Source organism: Ursus americanus, chromosome 3 (assembly GCF_024610735.1).
Source record: "Ursus americanus isolate L20-20 chromosome 3, mUrsAme1.1.p, whole genome shotgun sequence".
NCBI lineage: Eukaryota > Metazoa > Chordata > Mammalia > Carnivora > Ursidae > Ursus > Ursus americanus.
The window spans coordinates 12,629,717-12,653,853 of NC_142129.1; the positions used below are offsets into that span (position 1 = coordinate 12,629,717).

Consider the following 24,137-nt stretch of genomic DNA (forward strand, 5'->3'; position numbering starts at 1 on the left):
TATGGCCTCTTAGGAGTTGTAAACCCTATTAGACAATGGTATTATGGTAATATGAAGGTATAAAATGTAAAGGAAAACCCACTGTGCATGTGGATAGAAGACAAAGGAGCAAGCCTAGCATCGCAGAGGAAAGACAAGTATGCCTACATTTGAAATGAGACCTAAAGAAAAAGTATCAGAGACAGAAGAAGGAACAGGAGTTGACCTCCTACCCTCAAAGAACCCCTACTCACCCCATGGTGAGGCAGAAAGTTTACAATCATATATAAATGAAGGGAATCTTATATTGCAGGGCTTTAATAACTTAACTATAGATTTGACACAGTCCCAATCACTATCCCAACAAGCTTTTTTGAGTTCTGGACAAACTGACTCTAAAATGTATATGGCGTGAGAAATTGTAGACTCTGGGAAACAAACTGAGGGCTTCAGAGGGGAAGGGGGTGGGGGATTAGGATGAGCCAGTGATGGGTAGTAAGGAGGGCACATATTGCATGATGCACTGAGTGTTATACACAAATAATGAATCATGGAACATTACATCAAAAACTAAGGATCTACTGTATGGTGACTAACATAACATAATAAAAAATTATTATTAAAAAAGTAATAAAAAAATAAAGGGCTTAGACTTGGAAAAAAAAATAAAATAAAATTTATATGTCAAGAGAATGGTAATAGAACAACCAAATACTTTTGAAAAAGAAGAGACATTTCTTATATCATTTATTTATATCACATATTAATCGATCCACAGATATATAAAAATTCATCTAAATATGCATGCACAGATGCTCCAACACGAATTCAGTACCATGTGCCTGATTCTAGCCTTCTCCTCTTGCTTCTCTGTAACTTACCTATCCACAGTGACAGACCCAGCTCCCACTATTTGTTATATTTTATTCATTCATCTGTACTATATATGTACAGAATTTCAGAAATGTTAACTCATACACCCAGCTAGAAACAACATTATTAACGATACTATTATGATGGTGCATGGATCCCTTGATTAACATAGTCTTACACATTCCAGTCAAAACACTATTTTTCAGTTTTGTAGATCACATCCCTTTTTCCCCAGCCCCTTCAGTGAGGTCATGACACACATGTGTTATGTTGGGAAGGCAGTCTCATGTGCACAGTCTTTGACCCCTGCTTAGCCACATAAGAATGGCAGAAACATTGACAGTGGTGGTGTGGGAGTAAAGGGGCTGGGACGGGACAATGTAGGAACTGAGATGTGGATTAGTAAGCTCTCTGTAGAGCTGGAAGACAGCTTGGTAAACTTGGTCTTTGTTGGGGGGAGGGGGAACGGAAGACAGAAATGTAGCTGAGAGAGAAAAGAGATGGAATGCCCTGGTGTGTCAGGATTGGACAACGTGAGGAAAGCAGGGAGAAATGCCAGGGGCAACTACTTTTCTACCCTCCCTGTACTCCTGCCTCAGCCCAGGAGCACAGCAAGGTCAGCTCACCCTCATCAGTTCAGGTCCTAGAACTCAGCCCATTGCCTTTCCATATTTGGGGCTGGCATGATAATGGGAGTCGTGCCAGACAAGAAAATACCTCTTTCCAAGACCCTCCCTCCTCACCATGACAAAGCCCACCAATTAGAGACATGCCTGAATTAACACACATCTGGCCCTGAGGTTGGGAAGGAGGCAAGGTTGTGAAGTGAGTTTGCTCTCACAACTGCCAGTCAGGAAGATCTACAGGTAGGTAGTGTCCCTGATGGACCTGGGGCCAAGAACCTCAAGAAAAGGTTGGAGTCTGAGGCAGGGCTTGGGGTCATTCACAAAAGAAATAGAGAGTGCTTTAGGCATTGAAAAAATCATGAATGCACAGGACAACATATGGGAAGATGACCCAGCATCTAGTATCAAACACATAGGTCAACTGCCACAGGATGAATTGTAGTTTTCCTGATTTCCCACTCAAAAAGCTGAGTGTTCTCAAAAAAAAAAAAAAATCACACATATTTTGTACATTTATACCTGTTAAACTTATATTTTAAGATGTATTATAACTACAGAAGAGTGCATAAACATATACATCCAGTTAAAAAACAATAATGAGTTCTCCCATGTAGGAATCATCTGATTACACATTGGAACACTGTCCGTAACTTAAAATTCCCTTGAAGACTATTGTAGAATTCCCTTGTACATCAGAAACAACTTGGTTTTGAAAAGGATCATTTCAATTTGAATTATTACTTTCAGGTTAGTCAGGTCCATGATGATGAGTCCATGATTGTCCTTAGGACACAGCTAATCCTTGAGGAGTTGACAGCAGCGTTTCATGACATCTCGAAAGGCCTCCATGAATTTGTCATTCCGGAGGGTGAAGATGAATGGGTTCAGAAAAGGGGTCACCACTAAAACCATCAGTGAAGCTACCCTGTTGTAATTGGCTGCCTGAGTTTGCTTGGGTTTCACATAGAGAAACAAGCAGGTGCCATAGCCGATCACGACACAAGTGAAGTGGGACGCACAGGTAGAGAAGGCTTTCCTCTGCCCAGAAGCTGAGGGGATCCTGAGGATGGTGGAGATGATGTAGGTGTAGGAGATGATTGTAGGGATCAAAGAACCAAAGAGAACAAAAACAGCCATTAAGAATAGGATAAACTCCATGAAAACGGTATTATTGCAGGATAGTTTGAGCAATTGCCCTCGGTCACAGAAGAAATTGTTCACCACGTTTGATTTGCAGAAGGTAAGCTGAAATGTGGCATACACTGGCCAGATTTCAAAAAGGAACCCAAACACCCATGACACAACCACCACCCAGATGCAGGTGCAGCTGTTCATAATGATGTTGTACCTCAGAGGGTTACAGACAGCCACATAACGGTCCACAGCCATCGCGCCCAGCAATGCAAACTCTGTGGTCCCCAGAGACAGATACAGGAAGAGCTGGGTGACACACGCAGCCAGAGATATTGTCTGCATCCCAGGGAGCAGCAACCCCCAAAGCATCACGGGCACGATAACAGTTGTAACCAAGATCTCCAAGGCAGAGAGATGACCAAGGAAGAAATACATGGGGGACCGCAGACGTTTATCAACACACACAATCACAATGATGACTGTGTTTCCCATTAATGTCACTGAGTAGAAGAAGAAGAAGGTAGCAAAGAGGAGACGGTGTAGTTCTTTGGAGCCAGGGAAGCCAAGGAGATAAAATTCAGTGGCACTAGAGTGATTCGCCAACATTTAGTTCTGAGCTCTTATTTCTTATGAAACCTAAAGAGCAAAGGAGAGAAAACAGGCTTCTAATTTCAAAAAGATTAAGGACAATTCCAATTTGAGCAAGTATATCCTATTCCTAGAATCCACAACTTAATGCTACTATTTTCTATACAAGATTGGTGTTTCAGTGGATGAATGGATAAAGAAGTTGTGGTTCATAAAGACAATGGAATATTACTCAGCCATCAGAAGGACGAATATCTACCATTTACATCAAGGCGGGTGGAACTGGAGGGTATTATGCTAAGTGAAATAAGTCAAGCAGAGAAAGACAATTATATGGCTTCACTCGTATGCAGAACATAAGGAATAATGTGGAGGATCATAGGGGAAAGGAGGGAAAACTGAATGGGAAGAAATCAGAAAGGGAGACAAACCATATGAGACTCTTGACTCCGGGAAACAAACTGAGGGTTGTGGAAAGGGAGGTGTGGGAGGACAGGGTAACTGGGTGATGGGCATTAAGGAGAGCGCGTGATGTGATGACCACTGGGTGTTATACTGAACTGATGAATCATTGAACATTATATCAAAAACCATTGAATTTAAATTTAAAAAAAAAGATTGGTGCTAAATGTTTTATGAATGACATGTATAATATATGAAGGTAAATGTATATGCTGAAGATGAGCAATAGCCACCAACACACCCTAGGCATGAGAACCCACCCACCCCTGCCTCTACTCTTGCCTCTCAATTCACCAGCCATCCTGCCTCCGACTATACTCTCACCTTCTACCCTATTTCCCTGACCATAATATGCTCATTTATATCACCACCCCTTGAATGCCCTAAAGTGTCTTCTCTGCCTCTTATATCCATGTCCTGCAAAATCCTGCTACATTTCAACAATTATAAAAGTAGCTAATCCCAATCTTAGCTAATCACAACCAGATATGCTTACTCCTTTGTATCCTCTAAACATAGGCTCCATTTGCATATATTCAGGTTAAGTTTCTCCCTCAATTATATTATCAACTTTGTGGTGGTGTTATCAAGTGGGAACTCTCTAGGACATTGTCATAAGAGCTATTTTGAGACAAAATATTGAGTCTCCCTGACTTCTGGAGAGCTGGCTGCCTGGAGGGGATTATCCACTTCTTCCTTCTTATTCTCATGATAAAAGCCTTTCTCCATTTCTCATTTCAGTGAACATATATTCTCCAAGCAGGTAGAGTCTCCCCAGCTCCCCATTAGTGACCTCTAACTCTAAGATTTTGATTCCCCTAGTCAGTAATTGACAACAGGGAGGGAGGGGTCCAGAAGGAACTCCTACCTGTACTGCAGTCTCCACCCTGGGACCAGAAGACAAGAAAACACCTGTGATGGGGTGCCTGGGTGGCACAGTTGTTAAGCGTCTGCCTTCGGCTCAGGGCGTTATCCCGGCATTCTGGGATCGAGCCCCACATCAGGCTCCTCCACTAGGAGCCTGCTTCTTCCTCTCCCACTCCCCCTGCTGTGTTCCCTCTCTCACTGACTCTCTCTCTGTCAAATAAATAAATAAATAATCTTTAAAAAAAAAAAAAAGAAAGAAAGAAAACACCTGTGATATAGAGGCAAAATCCTCCATATTCCCTGGGTCTCAAATCTCTACTTCCAGCATGCAGACAAGACCTCCAAATGGGCAGCCTATCCCTCTAACCAAACTGCCATGGGGTCAGTCCCACTGAGCAACTTGGAAAATTCCAAAGAGCACATCTGCTTATCTATGACCTTCTATTTTCCCCAGAGCCAAAAGGTAATGAAAAATTTAGAAGACACCAATAGAGATCATACCGAGTTCCTCCGAAGGACTGGGCTCCTTCCCTCACCACATGCAGGTCTTTGCTCAAAGATATCCTCTCTACAAACCATTTCCACCTTCATCCTCTCCAAAACAATATATGCACAATTTCACTCTCTAACCTCTTTAGGCTGTATTTTTCTTTCTATATGGCTCTCATCAATACCTCAAATTATAGTATATATTTACTTGTTTGTTATTTTTATCATCAAAATCCCAAATCAGAATGAAGTACCTTGAAGCAACCTCTTTACGTTTCTTTTTTTTTTTTTTTGGTTCAGAAAAATAAATTTATTTTTTTTTATTTTTTAATAATGATTTTTTATTATATTATGTTAGTCACCATACCCTCTTTACGTTTCTTGTATTACCACCTGTGACAAGAACAGTCTGACAAAGTATATATTCTATAAATATTTTAAATGAATATATCAATTAATAGATCAAAGAAGAAATCAATGAAGAAATGAAGAGCATCCAACCTGACTACCTTTCTCTCCATTCGCTCTTCCCCAAAGCACTGCCCAGTCAACCTGCAGTCTCTCTTCCAGGAGATCCCCAACAAGATGGCAAGCAGATGTAAGGAAGACAGGATGAAAAATGAGAGAGCAGGGATTCAGGTGGTGGCAGAGTGTGCCCATTGCCAGCACAGGCACCATCAACTTGCCCTTTGCTATGGAGGGATGATCTGATGGAGAGCCATCTACTCTGTAGCTCCCTTGGTTCACTCTTCAGGCTCTAGGTGTCCTTGTTCTATATGGCAGCCAAGCCTAGACCCTCTCATGATAATGCTCTTCTACTCTCTCCTTCACTAAATGGGATACCTGGATGACACTCACCTCCAGAGATGGGGACTGGACAGGAAAGTTCTATTGCTCTTCAGGCATCAACCCAAGCTACCCATGGCTAGTAAAGAGCCATGCTTAGGAGGCAGGGGAAGCTCCTGCTGTCTCCACTCATGACAAAGAACACCATCCACACACAGGAGCTTAGGAAAAACTCCAGAAGTAGTGCTGGGAGGAATCCACCTATCTCCCCTTCCCTCATTCCCTCTGCCTCCTTCTTTCTCTACCTTGTCTATCCCCAAGGATAGTTATACACTGAGGAATAATTTGCTCACTTTCAGAGACACACTAGGGATGTAGTCAAGGAAAAGCTAAAGAAACTTTCAGTCTTCCCTCCTGAGGATAATCAAGTTTTAGATCCTGGAAAAGTTCTGTGCGTTGGGTACACTTTAAAACTCCTGCTCAGAATTTCTCAATGTCCAGGCTGCCTTCCTTCCAGACCCTTACTCATCACAACAACCAAGCTGTGAGCAATCAGTCCCCTAATCTGCTCTGTGCTTCTCCCTGACTCCATTTATCCCTACAGAGCTTAAGCTACCCCCAAGCTGATGAGTCTACTAATGCCTACAAACGACACACATCAAAAACCTAGAGGTCACTAAATCTTCTCCATCTCCAAGGTTTCATAGAACACATCTTTCCCAAAGGATCTGCACACTCTCCACCACATACCCTCCATCCACAGTTATGAGAGCCTGGTAAGAGAGAGAGGGGACCTGCCACCTACTCCAAACTTACATTCTGTTAAATCCACAGCCCATTCCAGGCCCTCCATCATTTATCCAACTGTGGTTGTTCAGCCATACATTTCCCTTCAGTCTTCAAATGCTCTCAGGTCACCTCCCTGTGCTGCTTGAATTGAGGGGTCAAAGTGAAGACACAATATTCAGAATCAACAACAACAATAAAATACTACATAAAAGTGAGGATGGGTGGGATTTGGGGTAAAATAGCAAAATCACACTTAAAATATTTACTCTTACACTTTGTAAAACAACTGTCATTTTTCATAAAATTAGTCAGGTCAATTTTTAAAAATCAAATGGAAGGGTATAATGTAAAGTGTAAATATCCTGCTCCCCATCTGCTTGATTCTCCTGACCCATCTGCTAGAGATAAATATTATAAGTTATTATTATACATTTCTAGTGTATTCATAGAGTATTCTGTATGTTTATAAGAATATCTGTACTGTATGGTGACTAACATAATATAATAAAAATATATTATTATAAAAAAATAAGAATGTCTGTATATGCTATTTTAAGTAAATGATATTTTAATAAATATACTGTCTGCTACTTCTTTATATATGTGTGTGTGTATGTATGTTTGTGTTTCTATTAAACTTTTCCATATTAACAATATGTCAATCACATTTAAAGTGATTGCTTAGTAAATATTCACTTATGAGAACACTGATCATTACTTAATATGCTGATGAACATTTCATTTTCTCCAATTTTTCATGTCTATATTGCTGCTGTAATAAATATTCTCATGTCTGAAAAGTTGTACAAGTATAACTTTTTTCAAGATTCATTTTATTTATTTTAGAGAGAGAGAGAGCATGAGCAGGAAGGGCAGAGGGAGAGGGAAAGTGAATCTGAAGCAGACTCCACACAGAGAGCAGAGCCTGATGCGGGGCTCAATCTCTTCACCCAGAGATCATGATCTGAGTCAAAACTAAGAGTCAGATGCTTAACCATCTGCACCACCCAGGCACCCCTATAACTTTTTAATTGTATTAAATTATTAGCTATTATCAAGTCACCACCAAAAAGTTACATTAATTTATAATCTCTTTTTAATTTTTAATTTAAATTCCAATTAGTTAATATGCAGTGTAATATTAGTTTCAGGTGTACAATAGAGTGATTCACACTTCCGTACACTAACCAGTGCTCAGCACAACAAGGGCACTCCTTAATCCCCATCACCTACCTCACCCATCCCCCCACCACCTCCCCTCCGGTAACCATCAGCTTTTCTCTGTAGTTAAGAGTGTGTTTCTTGGTTTGCCTCTCTCTCTCCTTTTTTTCCCCTTTGCTCACTTGTTTTGTTTCTTTTTATAATTTTTTAAATAATTTTTTATTATGTTATGTTAGTCACCATACAGTACATCATTAGTTTTTGATGTAGTGATCCATGATTCATTATTTGCATATAACACCCAGTGCTCCATGCAATACGTGCCCTCCTTACTACCCATCACCGGCCTATCCCAGTCCCCTACCCCTCTCCCCTCTGAAGCCCTCAGTTTGTTTCCCAGAGTCCATAGTCTCTAGTGGTTCATTCCTCCTTCTGTTTACCTGTTTTATTTCTTAAATGAGATTGCATTGGGCCTATGCCTAGAGCCTCTGATCAGAGTATTTCTATTTTAGCATTAATCCCATGCAGATCCTAGAATGCCACTCACAAAACAGGAGTCACTAATCATACCATGAAGTAGAGACCCATCCCTGAGGGCCTCATCCCCATGGGAAGTATGCTGACAGCTGCCCACAAGATTTCTGTCCCACCACGTGCTTGTCAGCCTCTGAGTGGCTATGTGAGGTCATGTGATGATTGTTGAGGAACAGTGAAGGAGGGCTGCTGTCAAATGGGGAAACCTGAGGAGGGTGGAGGGTGCATTCTGTGTCAGAGCCTTCATTGTACAATCAACATTCTTAATTTCAGGCATGGTTCCATTTCTCTAGATATCTTTCTAGTATGATCAACTAGACACTGGCAGAGTAGAGAAGGTCAAAAGAACATAAAGTAATGAAACTCCTTTGGAAAAAGTTTCATTTTTTATAAAGTTAAAGCAATTCTACTCATAGGTAGTTGCCTAAAATAAATCAAAACATATGTCTTCACCAATACTTCTGTTACAGTGTTTATAGTGCCTTTAATCATTACAACTAATTGTGACAGAAAACAAATACCCATCAACAAGAGAATGTTATATTCATATTAGGAAACTACTCAGCAATGAAAAGTAACAAAATGCTGATAAGACACAATATGGATGAATTCGTGTACATTACAATGAATGAAAAGGTCAGATACCAAAAAAGGCAAATGGTGTGGTGCCATATATTCTAGAATAGATAAAAGTAATCTGTAGTTAAAGAAACCCAAACAGTGATTGCCAAAGTGCTGAAGAGAAAGATTAGGGGGGAAATACTGAGGTATATGGGCTATCCTTTTTAAGTTACTAGATTATATTGATTAGTTTTTTATTCAGGATTTTGGCCTTTCTGTTAATGAGAGACATTTACCCCAAAGATATAGATGTAGTGAAAAGAAGGGGCAAATGCACCCTAATGTTCATAACAGCAATGTCCACAATAGCCAAACTGTGGAAGGAGCCGAGATGCCCTTCAACAGATGAATGGATAAAGAAGATGTGGTACATCTACAAAATGGAGTATTATTCAGCCCTCAGAAAGTATGAATACCCACCATTTGCTTCGACATGGTTAGAACTGGAGGGGATTATGCTAAGTGGAATAAGTCAAGCAGAGAAATACAATTATCATATGGTTTCACTTATATGTGGAACATAAGGAATAGTGCAGAGGACCATAGGGGAAGGGGGAGAAATCAGAGAGGGAGACCAATAATGAGAGACTATGGACGCCAGGAAACAAACTGGGGGTTTCGGAGGGGAGGAGGGTGAGGGAAGAGGGTAAAAAGGTAATGGGTATCAAGGAGGGCACGTGTTGTGATGAGCACTGGGTGTTATATATAACTAATGAATCACTGAACACTACATCAAAAACTAATGATGTACTATACAGTGGCTAACGGAACATAATAAAAAAGAAAGAGAGAGAGATTGGCCTATAATTTTCTTTTAGGTAAGGTCCATGTCAGGTTTTGGCATCAAGATAATTTTGGTTATCATAAAATGAGTTAGAAAATATGCTTCCTTTCCTATTTTATGGGGAAAAGTTTGTATTATTTCCTCCTAAATTGTTTGGAAAAATCCATCAGTGAGGAAATCTAGGCCAGGTGTTTTCTTTGTGAGGAAGTACTTATTTATAGGTAAAATGCCTTTAGAAGCTAGAGGACTATTCAAAACTTCTGCTTCAGTTTGTATTTTCCAGGTGAATTGTTTAATTCATCTAAGTTGTCAAGTTTATTAACATAAAGTTGTTCATGATACCATTTTTACACATTTACAGTTTATTGCACTACTGTGACATCCCTTGTTTCCATTTCTGATATTAGTGATTTACGTTTCTATTTTTTCCTTGCTCATTCTTGTGAGGGATTTATCAATCATATTATTCTTTTCCAAGTCATTACGTTAGGCTTTATTAATCCTTCTCTATCGCTATCTGGTTCTTATTTCATGTTCTCAAGTCATTCTCCCTAGGTGTCTCTTCACACAATGTTCTATTATAAGGACACCAGTCAATAGGATTAGGGACCCACCCTACTCCAGTATGACCTCATCTTCATTAATTACAACTGCAACAACCCCATTTCCACTCAAGTTTACATTCTGATATACTGGAAGGTTAGAACTTCAACATATGAATTTTGACAGACATAATTCAACCCATAATACATGTCTCGGTTGCTTCCAATTTTTGGCAATTATGAATAGAGCTACAAAAAATATTCATGTACAAGATTGTGTGGACATGTTTTCAACTCCTTTTTGTATATACTAAGGAAGATAATTGCTGGGTTGTACTGTAAGAGTATATTTAGCTGGGGTGCCTGGGTGGCACAGCGATTAAGCGTCTGCCTTCAGCTCAGGGCGTGATCCCGGCATTATGGGATCGAGCCCCACATCAGGCTCCTCCGCTAGGAGCCTGCTTCTTCCTCTCCCACTCCCCCTGCTTGTGTTCCCTCTCTCTCTAGCTGTCTCTCTCTCTGTCAAATAAATAAATAAAATCTTTAAAAAAAGAGTATATTTAGCTTCATAAGAAATTGCCAAATTGTCTTTCAAAGTGGCTGTACCATTGTGCACTCCCACCAGCAATGAATAAGAGTTCCTGTTGCTCCACGTTCTCACCAATATTCAGTGTTTGGGATTTTAGGCATTCTACTAGGTGTGGGGTGGTGTTTCATTGTTGTATTAATTTGCAATTTCCTAATGACATAGGATGTTGATCATCTTTTTATATGCTTGATCATCTGCATATGTCCTTTAGTGAGGCGTCTGTTCAGATCTTTTGCCCATTTTTAATTTATTTGTTCTTATTGTTGAGTTTTAAAGAGCTCTTTGTATGTTTTGTGTACATGTCCAATATTTCACATGTATTTTGCCAATTATTTTCTCCCAAACTGTGGCTTGTCTTTTCATTCTCATAACAGTCTTTTCCAGAGCATAAGTTTGACTTTTCAGTTTTTAATTTCATGGATCATGCTTTTGGTGTTGTATCTAAAAACTATTCATCAAACCCACGGTCACCTACTTTTCTCCAGTTAGGTTCTGATGTTTTGTAGTTTTGCATTTCACATTTAGGTCTCTGATCCAATTCGAGTTTATTTTTGTGAAAGGTTTAAGATCTGTGTCCAGATTTTTTTTTCATGTGAATGTCCAATTGTTCCAGCACCTTTTGTTGAAAAGCCTATCCTTTCTCCATTTGCCTTTATTCTTGGTCAGAATCAGTTGATGATGTCTGTATGGGTCTATTCCTGGGCTTTCTATTCGATTCCGCTAATACATTTTTCTATTATTTCAACAATAAAACACTGTCTTAATAACTACAGCTTTATAATAAGTTTTGAAATTGAGTAGAGTCAGTACCTTCAACTCTGTTCTTCAGGATTGTGTTGGCTATTCTGGGCCTTTCACCTTTCCATATAAACACTAGTATCACTTTGTCATTATTTACAAAATAACTTACTTGGATTTTGGTTGAGATTGCATTGAATCTATAGATCAAGTTGATAAGAATTGACATCTTAATAATACTGTTTTCCTGTGCATGAATATGGGGTATTTCTCCATTTTTTTCTATCTTTTTTAATTTCTTTCATCAGAGTTTTGAAGTTTTTGTATTTTTCTCAGATCATGCACAGATTGTTAGGTTTACACCTATATTTTTTGGTGCTAATGTAAATGGTGTTGTGTTTTTAATTACAAATCCCAATTTTTTTCACTGCTGGTATTTGGTAAAGCAAGTACATAGGAAGGTGACTGACTTTTGTATACTAACTTTATATCCTGTGACCTTGCTATAACCACCTTTCAATAACATTATACCACTCCATGGGTAGTGCAAGTATCTTATAACAAAATATCCCCAGCTCCTCTCTCACATCCCTTAAACATTGCTGTCATATATTTCACTTATTCATAAGCTACAATAATCCAGTATGTTGCTACTCTGTCATTCTGGCAAACTGTTATCTGTGAGATCAGGTAAGAATAAGAAAAATTAAATATTTTATTTTACCTTAATTTATTCCTTCTCTAAGGTTCTTCCTTTCTTTCTGTAGATTCAATTTCTAAGCCATATTATTTCCCTTCTCTTCAAACAACTTCTTCTAAGATTTCTTACAAGGGTGATCTACTGGTGACAAACAAAATGTTGTTTGTCTGAGAAAGTATTTCTTCACTTTTTAAGAATAATTTCCCAAGACACAGAATTCCAGGCTGGTGGATTTCTTTCATCAACACATTAAGTATTTTACTCTGTTTTTCTTTTGGCTTGCATGTTTTCTGAAGAGGACTCTAATGTAATTCTCATTCTTATTCCTTTGAAGGTTAAGTGTTTTCTCCCCTTCTGGCTTCTTTCAATAATTTGTCTGTCTTTGATTTTCTACACTTTGAATATGAAATGCCTACATGGAAATTGTTTGCTACTTATCCTGCTCATATTCTCTGAGCTTCCTGGATCTGTGGTTTGATGCCTGTCATTAATTTTAGAAAGTTTAAGTAATAAGTTATTATTACTTCCAATAATTTATCTGTTACTTCTCATATCCCCATGACACATAAGATATACTTTTTGTAATTGTTCCAAATTCTTAGATACTCTCTTTTATCTTTTTCATTCATTTTTCACTTTGCATTTCAGTTCTGGAAGTTTCTAATGACATATCTTTAAGCTCACTCATTCTTTCCTCAACTATCTGCACTCTTTTGCTGAGCTCATTAAAGCCATTCTTTATTTTTGTTTAGATTGGGGTTTTTTTCTACCACTTCATTTTTACTCTTTCTTATAGTTTCCATTGTTCTACTGATGTTACCCATTGGCTCTTGCATTTTGTCCACTTTTCTACTAAAGCCCTTGGCATGTTAAAAGTACAGTTATGTTAAAATCCTAGCCTGATCATTTCAACATTTCTGCCATATCTGAGTCTGATTCTCATGTTTGACCTGTCTCTTCATATTTTGTTTTCTTTGTTTGTTTTTTAGTATGCCTCATAATATTTCACTGGAAGCTGGACATTACATAATGGGTAAAAAGATCTGAGGTAAACAGGTCTTCTATGTGAGGTTTTATGTTTATCTGGCTAGGAGTTGGGCTGTGTTTACTGTTAATGTAGCTATACGTGTGAGAGGCTAAAATAAATCTCTTGTTCTTATTTTTGTCTCACCTGCTGTCTTTGTGTTTCCCTAGAATCTCCTTCTTAAATAAGGTCTTAGACTTACAGTTATGTCTGTTGTAATCCCCTGCTATCAAACAGCAGCCCTACTGATGTGGTGGTACAGAGTAGAGGGAGTGTAGCATTCAGCATTCTACAGTCCTATAATTAAGTCTCAATCTTTTGGTGAACATGTGTCCCTGGGTTGTGACTTTCAGCTTCCCTGTAACTTTGGTGAAATAGGAAGGACAGAGAGACTGGAGTTGGCTATTTCCCTTCCCCCATATTGGTTAGACTCTGGTAAAAATCCAAGGTATTTAGGCTTTGATAAAATAGTTTCCCTTTAAGGCAGGCTTTTAAGGAACAGGATGCTCTTGATGTATTTCAGAATGGTTACTTTTTCCCATCCCCTAATTCGACAGGACTCTGAGTTCCGTGATCTTCACTCTGAGATCCTGACAAGGATCCTGGACATGCAATTCAAAAATGCGTGGGGGCCCTCCTGAGACTGGGCCTCTCTGGAGGTTTTAGCCCCCAAGTTTGTCCATATGGAGCCTCCAACAATTTGTTGAGTACTTTCTAACCTCATACTGGCTCCAGCAATGGACTTTTGCTCCAGAGTTTCTGCTCCAGTACACTGTGATTCATTGTATTTGCCTGCCTTCCCAATTTGAAGAGCAATGGTTTGCCCTGTGACCTTAATCCTCTGACAGATTTAAGAAAGTATGCTGATTTTCAGTTTCTTTGTGTTTTATTCTTGTGAGGACAACAGTGACAACTTTCAAGCTCCTGAAATGGAAACTGGAAATCCCTCTAATTGCTTGATTTTAATAATAAAGTACAGATACAAAAACACTATATGAAGCAAATATAGATCTCATTTATCATGGTTAAGTTAAGTACCCTTGTAACTACCACCCAGATCAAAGAAAAAGAAAGAACATTCAGGGAAACCCCAGAACCTTCTGCATTACCCCATTACAATTACAATCCTCATTTCCCCAAAAGTAACTATCTTTGCAATAATCACTTCACTACATTTTTTATCACTCATATTTGCATCACTATATACTATAGCTTAGTTAGTTTTGCCCATTTTTAAAAAATTTCACGTATCCTTTTAGTCCTTTTAATCTGTAGATCCATTCAGCATCCCTTTCTTTTCCTTATAATCTATTTGTTGAATTCACTAGGTGTTTTGACAGTAGTTTCTTATAGTCTGGATTTTGGTTATGCATCCTTATGGTACAGCAAAATATATCTTTCTGTTCTCCACATATTTTCCTGTAAATTGGCAGCTGAATTCAGAGGACTGATAAGACTAAGTTCCTCTAGTTTTGAAAAAAATGAAGGATTATTATAATATTTCATCAAAAGACACATAAGATCTAGTTTTCTCTTTTCCATGATGTTAGAAACAGTTGATGCATAAACATCATTGGGGGTTGCTAAATGGTGATATTCTAATTCTACCATGTTTCATTAATTATCTACAATACTTTGATATTTTCATTTACTATATATTTACCCAAAATAAATACTTGAATCTTTCCATTTATCAGATCTTTAAATAAATAAATAAGTTTCCTTATTCTCTTTTGAAGGTGAATAACTTGCATCATTATGAACTCATGGTTCTAAATATATTTGATGTGTTTCAAATGATTGCAATTATTGTATTTTCAAATTACAACTTGTCCCATATTGGCTAGTGAAAGTCTCTTCAGTTTGGACCCTGAATCCTTTTAACTAGCACTCTTAAAAGACACATTGAGAATACACACACACACACACACACACACACACACACATATGCATATCCAATTCAGGAATAAACAGACTATGATAAGTGCACATACCAATCTGACTATAGCCCCAGCAATGGGAGGGGCAACTATCTACTCTGACTGAAGGCTCCACCTACCAACAAAAGCTTCTCGGGGAACAACACAGGGAAAGTGCCCTGTAGTTCAGTGCTATCACCTCTTGGGCAAACACCTGATCTGACTCAACGCAAGCCCATGGTAGCCCCAGACTGGCCTAATCACAACACAGGGACTAAACTCTTCCTACAACAGGCAGAGTCATTGCAGACAAATGGACTGAAGGCAAAAGTGGCTCAGTCACAACATCAGGACACATGCCACACACATAGAAGATACCCCTGAAGTGCCAGGTTCTGTTGAACAAGACACATTGCACTGCAAGGCACTACAGGACCTCTTCTTCATAAGGCCACTACTTTCAAGAGCAGGAGATGTAGCTGACTTTCCTAACACACAGAAACAGAACAGAGAGTTAGACAAAAGGAGACAGAGGAATATGTCCCAAATGAAAGAACACAACAAAATCAAAGCAAGAGAGCTGATTTAATGGAGATAAATAATATACCAGATAAAGAATTTAAAGCAGTGGTCATAAAGATATTCATTGGACTTGAGTAAAGAGTGGAGGACCTCACTGAGACCTTAACAAAAAGATAGGAAACATCAACAAGAATCAATCAGACATGAAGAACTCGATAACTGGAATTAAAAATACACTAGAAGGAATATATAGTAGACTAGAGGAGGCAGAAGAACAGATCAGTGACCTGGAGGACAGAGCAATGGAAAACAATCGAGCTGAACAGGAGACAGAAAAATAATAATAAAAGATAAAAATAGACTGAGGGAACTCAGCAATACCATGAAGCATAATAACATTTGCATTATACAGATCCCAGAAGGAGAAGAGAGAGAAAAGGGGGCAGAAAATTTATTTGAAGAAATAATAGCTGAAAACTTCCCAAAATCTGGGGAAGGAAACAGAAACCCAGATCCAGGAGGCACAGAGAGCCCCCAATATAATCAACCCAAGAAGGTCCACACCCAGATACATGGTATTTAAAACAGCACAAAGTAGGCGTGCCTGGGTGGTTCAGTTGGTTAAGCATTTGACTTCAGCTCGGGTCATGTTCTCAGTGTTGTGGGATTGAGCCCTGTGTCAGGATCCACACTCCGGAGGGAGTTGGCCTGAGGATGCTCTCTCTTTCCCTCTCCCTCTGCTTCTCCCTCTGCTCTCTCTCTCTCTCTCTCTCTCTTTCGCAAATAAACAAATCTATAAAATAAAATAATAAAATAAAATAAAATGGCAAGAAGTAGTGATAAAGAGAGAATTTTAAAAGCAGCAAGAGAAAAGAAAACAGTTACATACAAGGGAAGCCCCATAAGGCTATCCACTGATTTTTCAGCAGAAACATTGCGGGCTGGAAAGGAGTGGCATGTTATGTTCAAAGTGCTGAAAGAAAAAACCTACAACCAAGAATACTGCATCCAGCAAGACTATCATTCAGAATAAGAGGAAAGATAAAGTGTTTCTCAGATAAAGGAAAGTTGAAGGAATTCATGACCACTAAACCAGACTTACAAGAAACATGAAAGGGGACTCTTTGATTAGAAAGGAAAGACCACAAGCAGGAGTTATAAAGTAGGAAGAACAAAAGCAAAAAAATAATATCTATAAAAATAAGTCAAGGGATTCACAAAATAAAAGGATGTAAAGTATGATACCACATACCTAAATGTTAGGGGGCGTGGGGAGAGGAGTAAAGAATGGGTTCAAATTTAAGCAACCACAACTTACTATAGACTGCTATATGCATAGATATTATACACAAAACAAACAGCAACCACAAATTAAAAACAAGTAATAGATATGCAAGAAATAAAGAGAAAGGAATCCAACTATATGATTAAAGAAAGCCAGCAAACCATGAAAGAAGAAAGCAAAAGAAAGAAATAGAGAACTATAAAAATAACCATAAAACAAGTAACAAAAGGGCAATAAGTACAACTATAAATAATTACTTTGAATATAAATGGACTAAAGGCTCCAGTCAAAAGACAGGGTGAAAGAATGAATAAAAAAGCAATACCTGTCCATGTGCTGCTTAAAAGAGACTCATTTAAGACCTAAAGACACATACAGATTGAAAGTGAAGGGTTGGAAAAACATTGCTCAAGCAAAAGGAAGTGAAAAGAAAGCCAGGGTAATGATAATTATATCAGACAAGATAGACTTTAAAACAAAGATGTACCAAGAAACAAAGAAGAACATTATATAACCATAAAGGGAACAATCCAACAAGAAGATATAACAATTGTAAATATTTATGCATCCAATGTAGGATCACCCAAATTCATAGAGCAGCTATTAACAAACATACAGGACAAAATCAATATTAATAGGGACTTTAACTACCCCACTTACATCAAAGGATAAATCATCCAAACAGAAAATCAACAAGTAAACAGTGGCTTTGAATGACATATTGGACCAGGTAAACCTTAACAGATATATTCAGAACATTCTATCTTAAAACAGCAAAATACATATTCTTATCAAATGCACTAGAACAGCCTCCAGAATATATACATGTATTATGTTGGGAAGGCAGTCTCATGTGTACAGTCTTTTGACCCCTGCTTAGCCACATGAGAATGGCAGAAATATTGACAATGGTGGTGTGGGGGAAAGGGGCTGAGACAGGACAATATAGGAACTGAGATGTGGATTAGGATGCTCCCTGTAGAGCTGGAGGACAGACTGGTAAACTCAGTCCTTGTATGGGGGAGGGGGAATGGAAGACAGAAATGTAGCTGAGAGAGAAGGGAGATGGAACACCCAGTGTCAGGATTGAACAATGTGAGGAATGCGGGGAGAAGTGACCAGGGGCAGCCCCTTTTTCTGCCCTCCCTGCACTCCTGCCTCAGCCCAGGGACACAGCAAGGTCAGCTTGCTCTTGTCAGTTCAGGTCCTAGAAGTCATGCCCTCCCACATTTGGGGCTGGTGTGATAATGAGAATCATGACAGATAAGAAAATGCCTCTTTCCAAGACCCTCCCTCCTCACCATGAGAAAGTCTACTAATTAGAGACATGCCTCAATTAACACACGTCTGGCCCCGAGGTTGGGAAGGAGGCAGGGCTGTGGAGTGAGTTCACTCTCATGACTACTAGTTGAGAAGATCTACAGGGTGGCAGTGTCCCTGCTGGACCTAGGGACAGGAACCTCAAGAAAAGGCTGGAGCCTGAGGCTGAACTTGGGGTCACTCCAAAAGAAATAGAAGGTGCTTTAGGCAGTGAGAAAATCATGAAAGCACGGGAAAACATATGGGAAGATGACTCAGCACCCAGAATCAATCATGGAGGTCAACTGCCACTGAAAGAATATACTCTTCCTTACTTTCCCATTTAAAGAGCTGAGTGTTCTAAAAAATATCACATATATTTTGTAGATTCACACCTGTTAAGTTTATATTGTAAGATGTATTATAACTACAGAAGACTGTATAAGCATATATCCAGTTAAAAAATAATAGTGAGGGGCGGCTGGGTGGCTCAGTCGTTAAGCATCTGCCTTTGGCTAGAGGCATGATCCCAGGGTTCTGGGATCGAGCCCCGCATCGGGAAACCTGCTCCACTGGGAGTCTGCTTCTTCCTCTCCCACTCCCCCTTCCTGTGTTCCCTCTCTCGCTGGCTGTCTCTCTCTGTCAAATAAATAAATAAAATCTTTAAAAATTAATAATAACAATAGTGAGATCGCCCACATAGGAATAATCTGATTACAAATTGGAGCACTATCAGTGTCTTAAAATTCCCTTGAAGAACTTTGTAGAATTCCCTTGTACATCAGAAACCACTTGGTGTTGAAAATGATCATTTCAGATTGAATTAGTGGTTTCATCTACTCAGGTTGATGAGGATGAGTCCGTGATTGCCCTTAGGACACAGCTAATCCTTGAGGAGTTGACAACAGTGTTTCATGACATCTCGAAAAGCCTCTATAAATTTGTCATTCCGGAGGGTGAAGATGAATGGGTTCAGAAAAGGGGTCACCACTAAAACCATCAGTGATGCTACCCTGTTGTACTCAGCTGCCTGAGTTTGCTTGGGTTTCACATAGAGGAACAGGCAAGTGCCGTAGCCAATCACAACAAAGGTGAAGTGGGACGCACAGGTAGAGAAGGCTTTCCTTCGCCCAGAGGCGGAGGGGATCCTGAGGATGGTGGAGATGATGTACGTGTAGGAAATGATAGTAGGGATTAAAGAACCAACAATAATGAATACAGCCATTAAAAAAAGAATAAACTCTGTGAGAAGGCTGTCATCACAGGAGAGTTTGAGCAATTGCCCTCGGTCACATAAAAAATGGTCTAATACATTGGATTTACAGAAGGTAAGCTGAAATGTGGCATAGACAGGCCAGATTTGAAACAGGAACCCAAACACCCATGACACAATGACCACCCAGATGCACGTGTGGCTGTTCATTATGATGTTGTACCGCAAGGGGTTACAGACAGCCACGTAACGGTCCACAGCCATTGCTCCAATTAATACCAACTCCGACGTACCCAAAGAAAGGTACAAATATAATTGTGCACTGCATGCTGTCAAAGATATTGCCTGCATCCCAGGAAGCAGCAGCCCCCAGAGCATCAAGGGGACAGCAACTGATGTGATCAGGATCTCTAGGACGGAGAGGTGGCCAAGGAAGAAATACATGGGAGACTGCAGACGTTTGTCAACACAGACAATCACAATGATGAGCATATTTCCCATGACTGTCACTGAGTACAGAAAGAAGAACGTGGCAAAAAGAATACGGTGTAGTTCTTTGGAGCCATGGAAGCCAAGTAGATAAAATTCAATGGCGCTAGAATAATTCTTCAACATTTAGTCCTCTGCCTTGCCTTTAGGAAATCTAAAGAACAAAGGAGAGTTCACATGCTTCTAATTTCAAAGGACTAAAGCTATTCCCAACTTGAGGATGTATTATCTCTGCTCTTAGGCTCCACATCATGACCAAGTGGGTTCATCTCCTACTGTTCTCTGTACAAGGCTGATGTTAAATGTTTCGTGAAGAAAATACACAGGAGAAAAACTATACATATGTAAGAAGGGAGCATCAGTCACCAACACCCACCCTCCCCTGTATGCACCCTCATCTTTCAACTCACTGGTCCTTCTGCCTCCAACTCTGCTCTGACCTGCCACCCTGTTCACTTCCTTGACCACAATGTGTTCATTTCTACCACCAACCCATCCCTCCTGAATGCCCTAAACTGTATCCTCTGCCCCTTACACCCGCGTCCTACAAAATCCTGCCAATCCCACCCAGATATGGTTACTTCTTCCCTTCATCTCCTCTGAATGTGGGCTCCATTTGCCTTATGTTCACTTAAAGTTCTCACTTCAGTTATCCTAATCACCATTTCAGTCTGTCGTTAGAGCTGGCAGGCAGGGAGGTGGGGTCTACCTGGGAAATTATCGTAAGACAAGGGCTATATTGAGACAAAGTATTGAGTCTTTCCCTGTCTTCTGGGGAGCTGGCTCCCTGCAGTGGGGTATCCACTTCCTTCCTCCTTATTCTTACCAGGAAAGCCATCTCCATCGCTCATTTCAATGACTGCGCCTCCTCCTGGTAGGAAGAACCTCATTAGTTTCCAGTTGGTAACCCCGAGCTCTGAGATTATTCCTTCTGTTACCAGATGACAGCAGGGAGTAGGGGTCCAGAGGAGTGAAGAGGAGGCTGGAATTTTCATCCCCAACTCCCATCTGTCTTATACGATCTCCACCCTGGCACCAAGAAAACAAGCAACATCCTTTGCCCTCCTCATGTCTCAAATCTCTAGTTTTAGCAAAGAAATAAGACCTCCAAATGGGCAACCTGTCCCTATTTCCAACCAGCACGGTCTGCCTCCCATAGAGAAGCTTGGAAAAGTCCCCAGACATCTGCTATCTATGTCCTCCCATTTTCTCCAGAGTCCTGACAATAAGGAAAAGTGTCTGGGAAACAAACTGGGGGCTTGGGGGGGGGGCGGTGGGATAGGCTGGTGATGGGTATTAAGGAGGGCACGTATTGCATGGTGCACTGGGTGTTATACACAAGTAATGAATCACGGAACTTTACATCAAAAACTAGGGATGTATTGTATGGTGACTAACATAATAAAAAAATATTATTATTAAAAAAAAAACACAAAGACACCAAAATGGGTCACACTGATCTGCTTAGTATGTCTGGGCTCCTTCCTTCACCACATGCAAGTCATTGGTCAGATGTCTCCAACCATAGGCCCTCTCCAGTCACCCTCTCTAAAACAGCACAAGCACATCTTCACACTCTGTCCTCTTACAGGCAGCATTTTCTTCTTACTGGTTCTCATCAGTAGCTGAAATTGAAGAACCTTTGTCTTTCTTGTTCACTGTCACATCTCCAGTGCCAAGAACAGAGTCTGACACAGGGTAAGCTTCTATGTACTCTTTTAATATTTATTCAATACATTTATCCAAACAAGTCAGTGATAGAGTAGTGAATATCCACCCCGACCTGTTTCTCCTCCTGTTGTAAAATAGGACCCTCTCTTCACTCTTCACTAAGGCCTTGTCTGGTCAATCTGTGGGCTCTCTCCCTGAGATCCCCTACAAAATGGCAAGCTTACATTAACAGGAAATAAGGACAAATGAGAGAGCAGCTCATGGCAGAGAGCTGTGTCTATCACCAGCACTGAGAAGAGCTGAATCTGCTCTCTGCTATGGAGGGAGGATTCCACTGAGTTCCTCCATTAAGCAGCTCCCCAGCCCACTCTTCACGCTCTAGTGGAGGTGTCCTCATTTTAGACAGCAGTGAAGCCCAGAACGTCCCATCCTGATTTTCTTACTCTCTTCTTCACAGAGGGGAGCCCTGGAAGACACTCACCTCCAGAGAAAAAGACTGAACTGGAATGTTCTATGGCTGTCCAGGGATCAGCCTGGGCTACTTCCTGCCTGACTAGTCCAGAGCACGCTCTGTGGCCCAGAGCATGCTGCTGCTGTCCTTGTTCTCAGTGCAAGAGAAAACTGTCTTCATACGAGTACTTAGGGGAACGTCCAGTAATAATAGTGCTGTGGAAGTCCAATTGTTTCTCTCTGTCTCTCCCCCTCCTTCTTTCCTTCTCCTGTTTGTCCCCACGGGGAGTTACTTACTGAAAAACTAAATTTGTCAAGTTCAGAGAAACCCTAGGGATGCAGTCAAGGGAAAGCTAGAAAAACTTTCACCTTTCCCTCCTGAGGCTAATCAAGTTTTAGAACATGGGGAAGTTTTGTGTCATGCGCAAACTTGAAATCTCCTAGCAGGGGTTTCTCAATGCCCAGGCTGCTTCTACCGAGTCCCCAAGTCCTGGTAATCACCAAATAGTCTGAGCTGTAAGCAGCCAGGCCCTGCTGTCTTCTGTGCCTCTGTTTCCAATTAACCCTGCAAGAGCCGTAGCAACCCACAATCAGAAGACCCCATAAATGGCTCCAAGACACTTATCAAAGATGAAAAACCCAGTGGCCAAAAGGGGTACATGGGTGGCTCTGTCGGTTAAGCATCTGCCTTCGGCTCAGGTCATGATCTCAGGGTCCTGGGATCAAGCCCCAAGTTGGGCTCCCTGCTCAGCCAGAAGCCTGCCTCTCCTTCTGCTCCTCCCCCCTGATGGTTCTCCCTACCTGCCCCCACCCCGTGCTATCCCCCGCTGGTGCTCTCTGGCACATTCTCTCTCAGTCTCTCAAATAAATCAATAAAATCTTTAAAAAAACCCAAACAAAACAAAACAAAAAACCCAGAGGCCAACAAATAGCCTCTGTCAAAAAGTTTTCATCTCAAAGGCCTAAGAACCCCATATTATCCAGATGACTTCTGCACTCCCTCTACAAGATACTCTCTGATTATAGTTACAGGAACTCTGGTAAGAGAGACATAGGACCGACCCTGCAAATCAGCCTCAGGATCTGCTAATGGTACAACCCGTTCCCATCTCTGCAACACGCATGCATTCCCACTGTGGCTCTTCAGCCACATTTTCTCTTCAGGTCTTCAACTGTTACCAGGGCACCTTCCTGAGCTACTTGAAGTAAGAGGTAAGGGCTTAGAAATCAACCCAGAGAACTGACAAAAAAGTAGTATATAAAAGTGAGGATGGCTGGGGTACGGAATAAAATAGCAAAATCACATTTAAAATATTTATGTTTACATTAATAAAACATTTTCCATTTATCATAAAGCTAGCACAACTCAAGGTAAAAAATAAAATTTTATACAGGAATATAAAATAGATGCAAGTGTCTCTCTCACCAATGCCTGATTTTTCTGATCTATCTCCTAGACCTAAACACTGCTATTAGTTTCTGTTGTTCCATACAGAAATTTTCTATGCAAGTACAAGTTTATCTATATATGGTTTTTATTTGCTATTTTAGTAAGCCTATTGTCCTGCTACTTTCTTTTTGTTACATGCATATGTGTGCATGCATTAAGCTTTTGCGTATTGGCAATAATATACCACTCACATTTTAAGTGACTGCCTTTTCCAGTTCTTCACCAGTAAAAAAGCTGCTGCAATAAAAATCTTCACATGTAAGCCTGTATATTTGTACAGCTATAACTTCCTAAATTACTATATTAAATTTAATATCTGTTATCAAATCATCCTTCAAAAAATTGTATCAGTTAAAATCTCTTGAAACGTGGCCCAAGGGAACCTGGGTGACTCAGTCGGTTGAGCGTCCCACTCAGTTTTGGCTCAGCTCACGATCTCAGGGTCATGAGATTGAGCCCCATGTCAGGCTCTATGCTCAGGGGGAGTCTGCTTGAGATTCTCTCCCTGTGCCCCCCACCCTGGGCGCTCTCTCTCTCTCTCTCTATCAAGAAA

General features: G+C 40.2%; 2 protein-coding genes across 2 annotated transcripts; both read right to left on the minus strand.

Annotated features, from left to right (window-relative positions):
• Positions 1-865: 865 nt before the first annotated feature.
• LOC123788858 (olfactory receptor 9A4-like) lies at positions 866-3,893 on the minus strand. The gene has a single exon (XM_045792477.2). The coding sequence runs from the start codon at positions 3,216-3,218 to the stop codon at positions 2,274-2,276; it is 945 nt and encodes a 314-aa protein (XP_045648433.2). The 5' UTR covers positions 3,219-3,893; the 3' UTR covers positions 866-2,273.
• Positions 3,894-15,278: 11,385 nt separating this feature from the next.
• Positions 15,279-22,913, minus strand: LOC123788855 (olfactory receptor 9A1-like). The gene has a single exon (XM_087860772.1). The coding sequence runs from the start codon at positions 20,137-20,139 to the stop codon at positions 19,195-19,197; it is 945 nt and encodes a 314-aa protein (XP_087716898.1). The 5' UTR covers positions 20,140-22,913; the 3' UTR covers positions 15,279-19,194.
• Between the last annotated feature and the right edge of the window lie 1,224 nt (positions 22,914-24,137).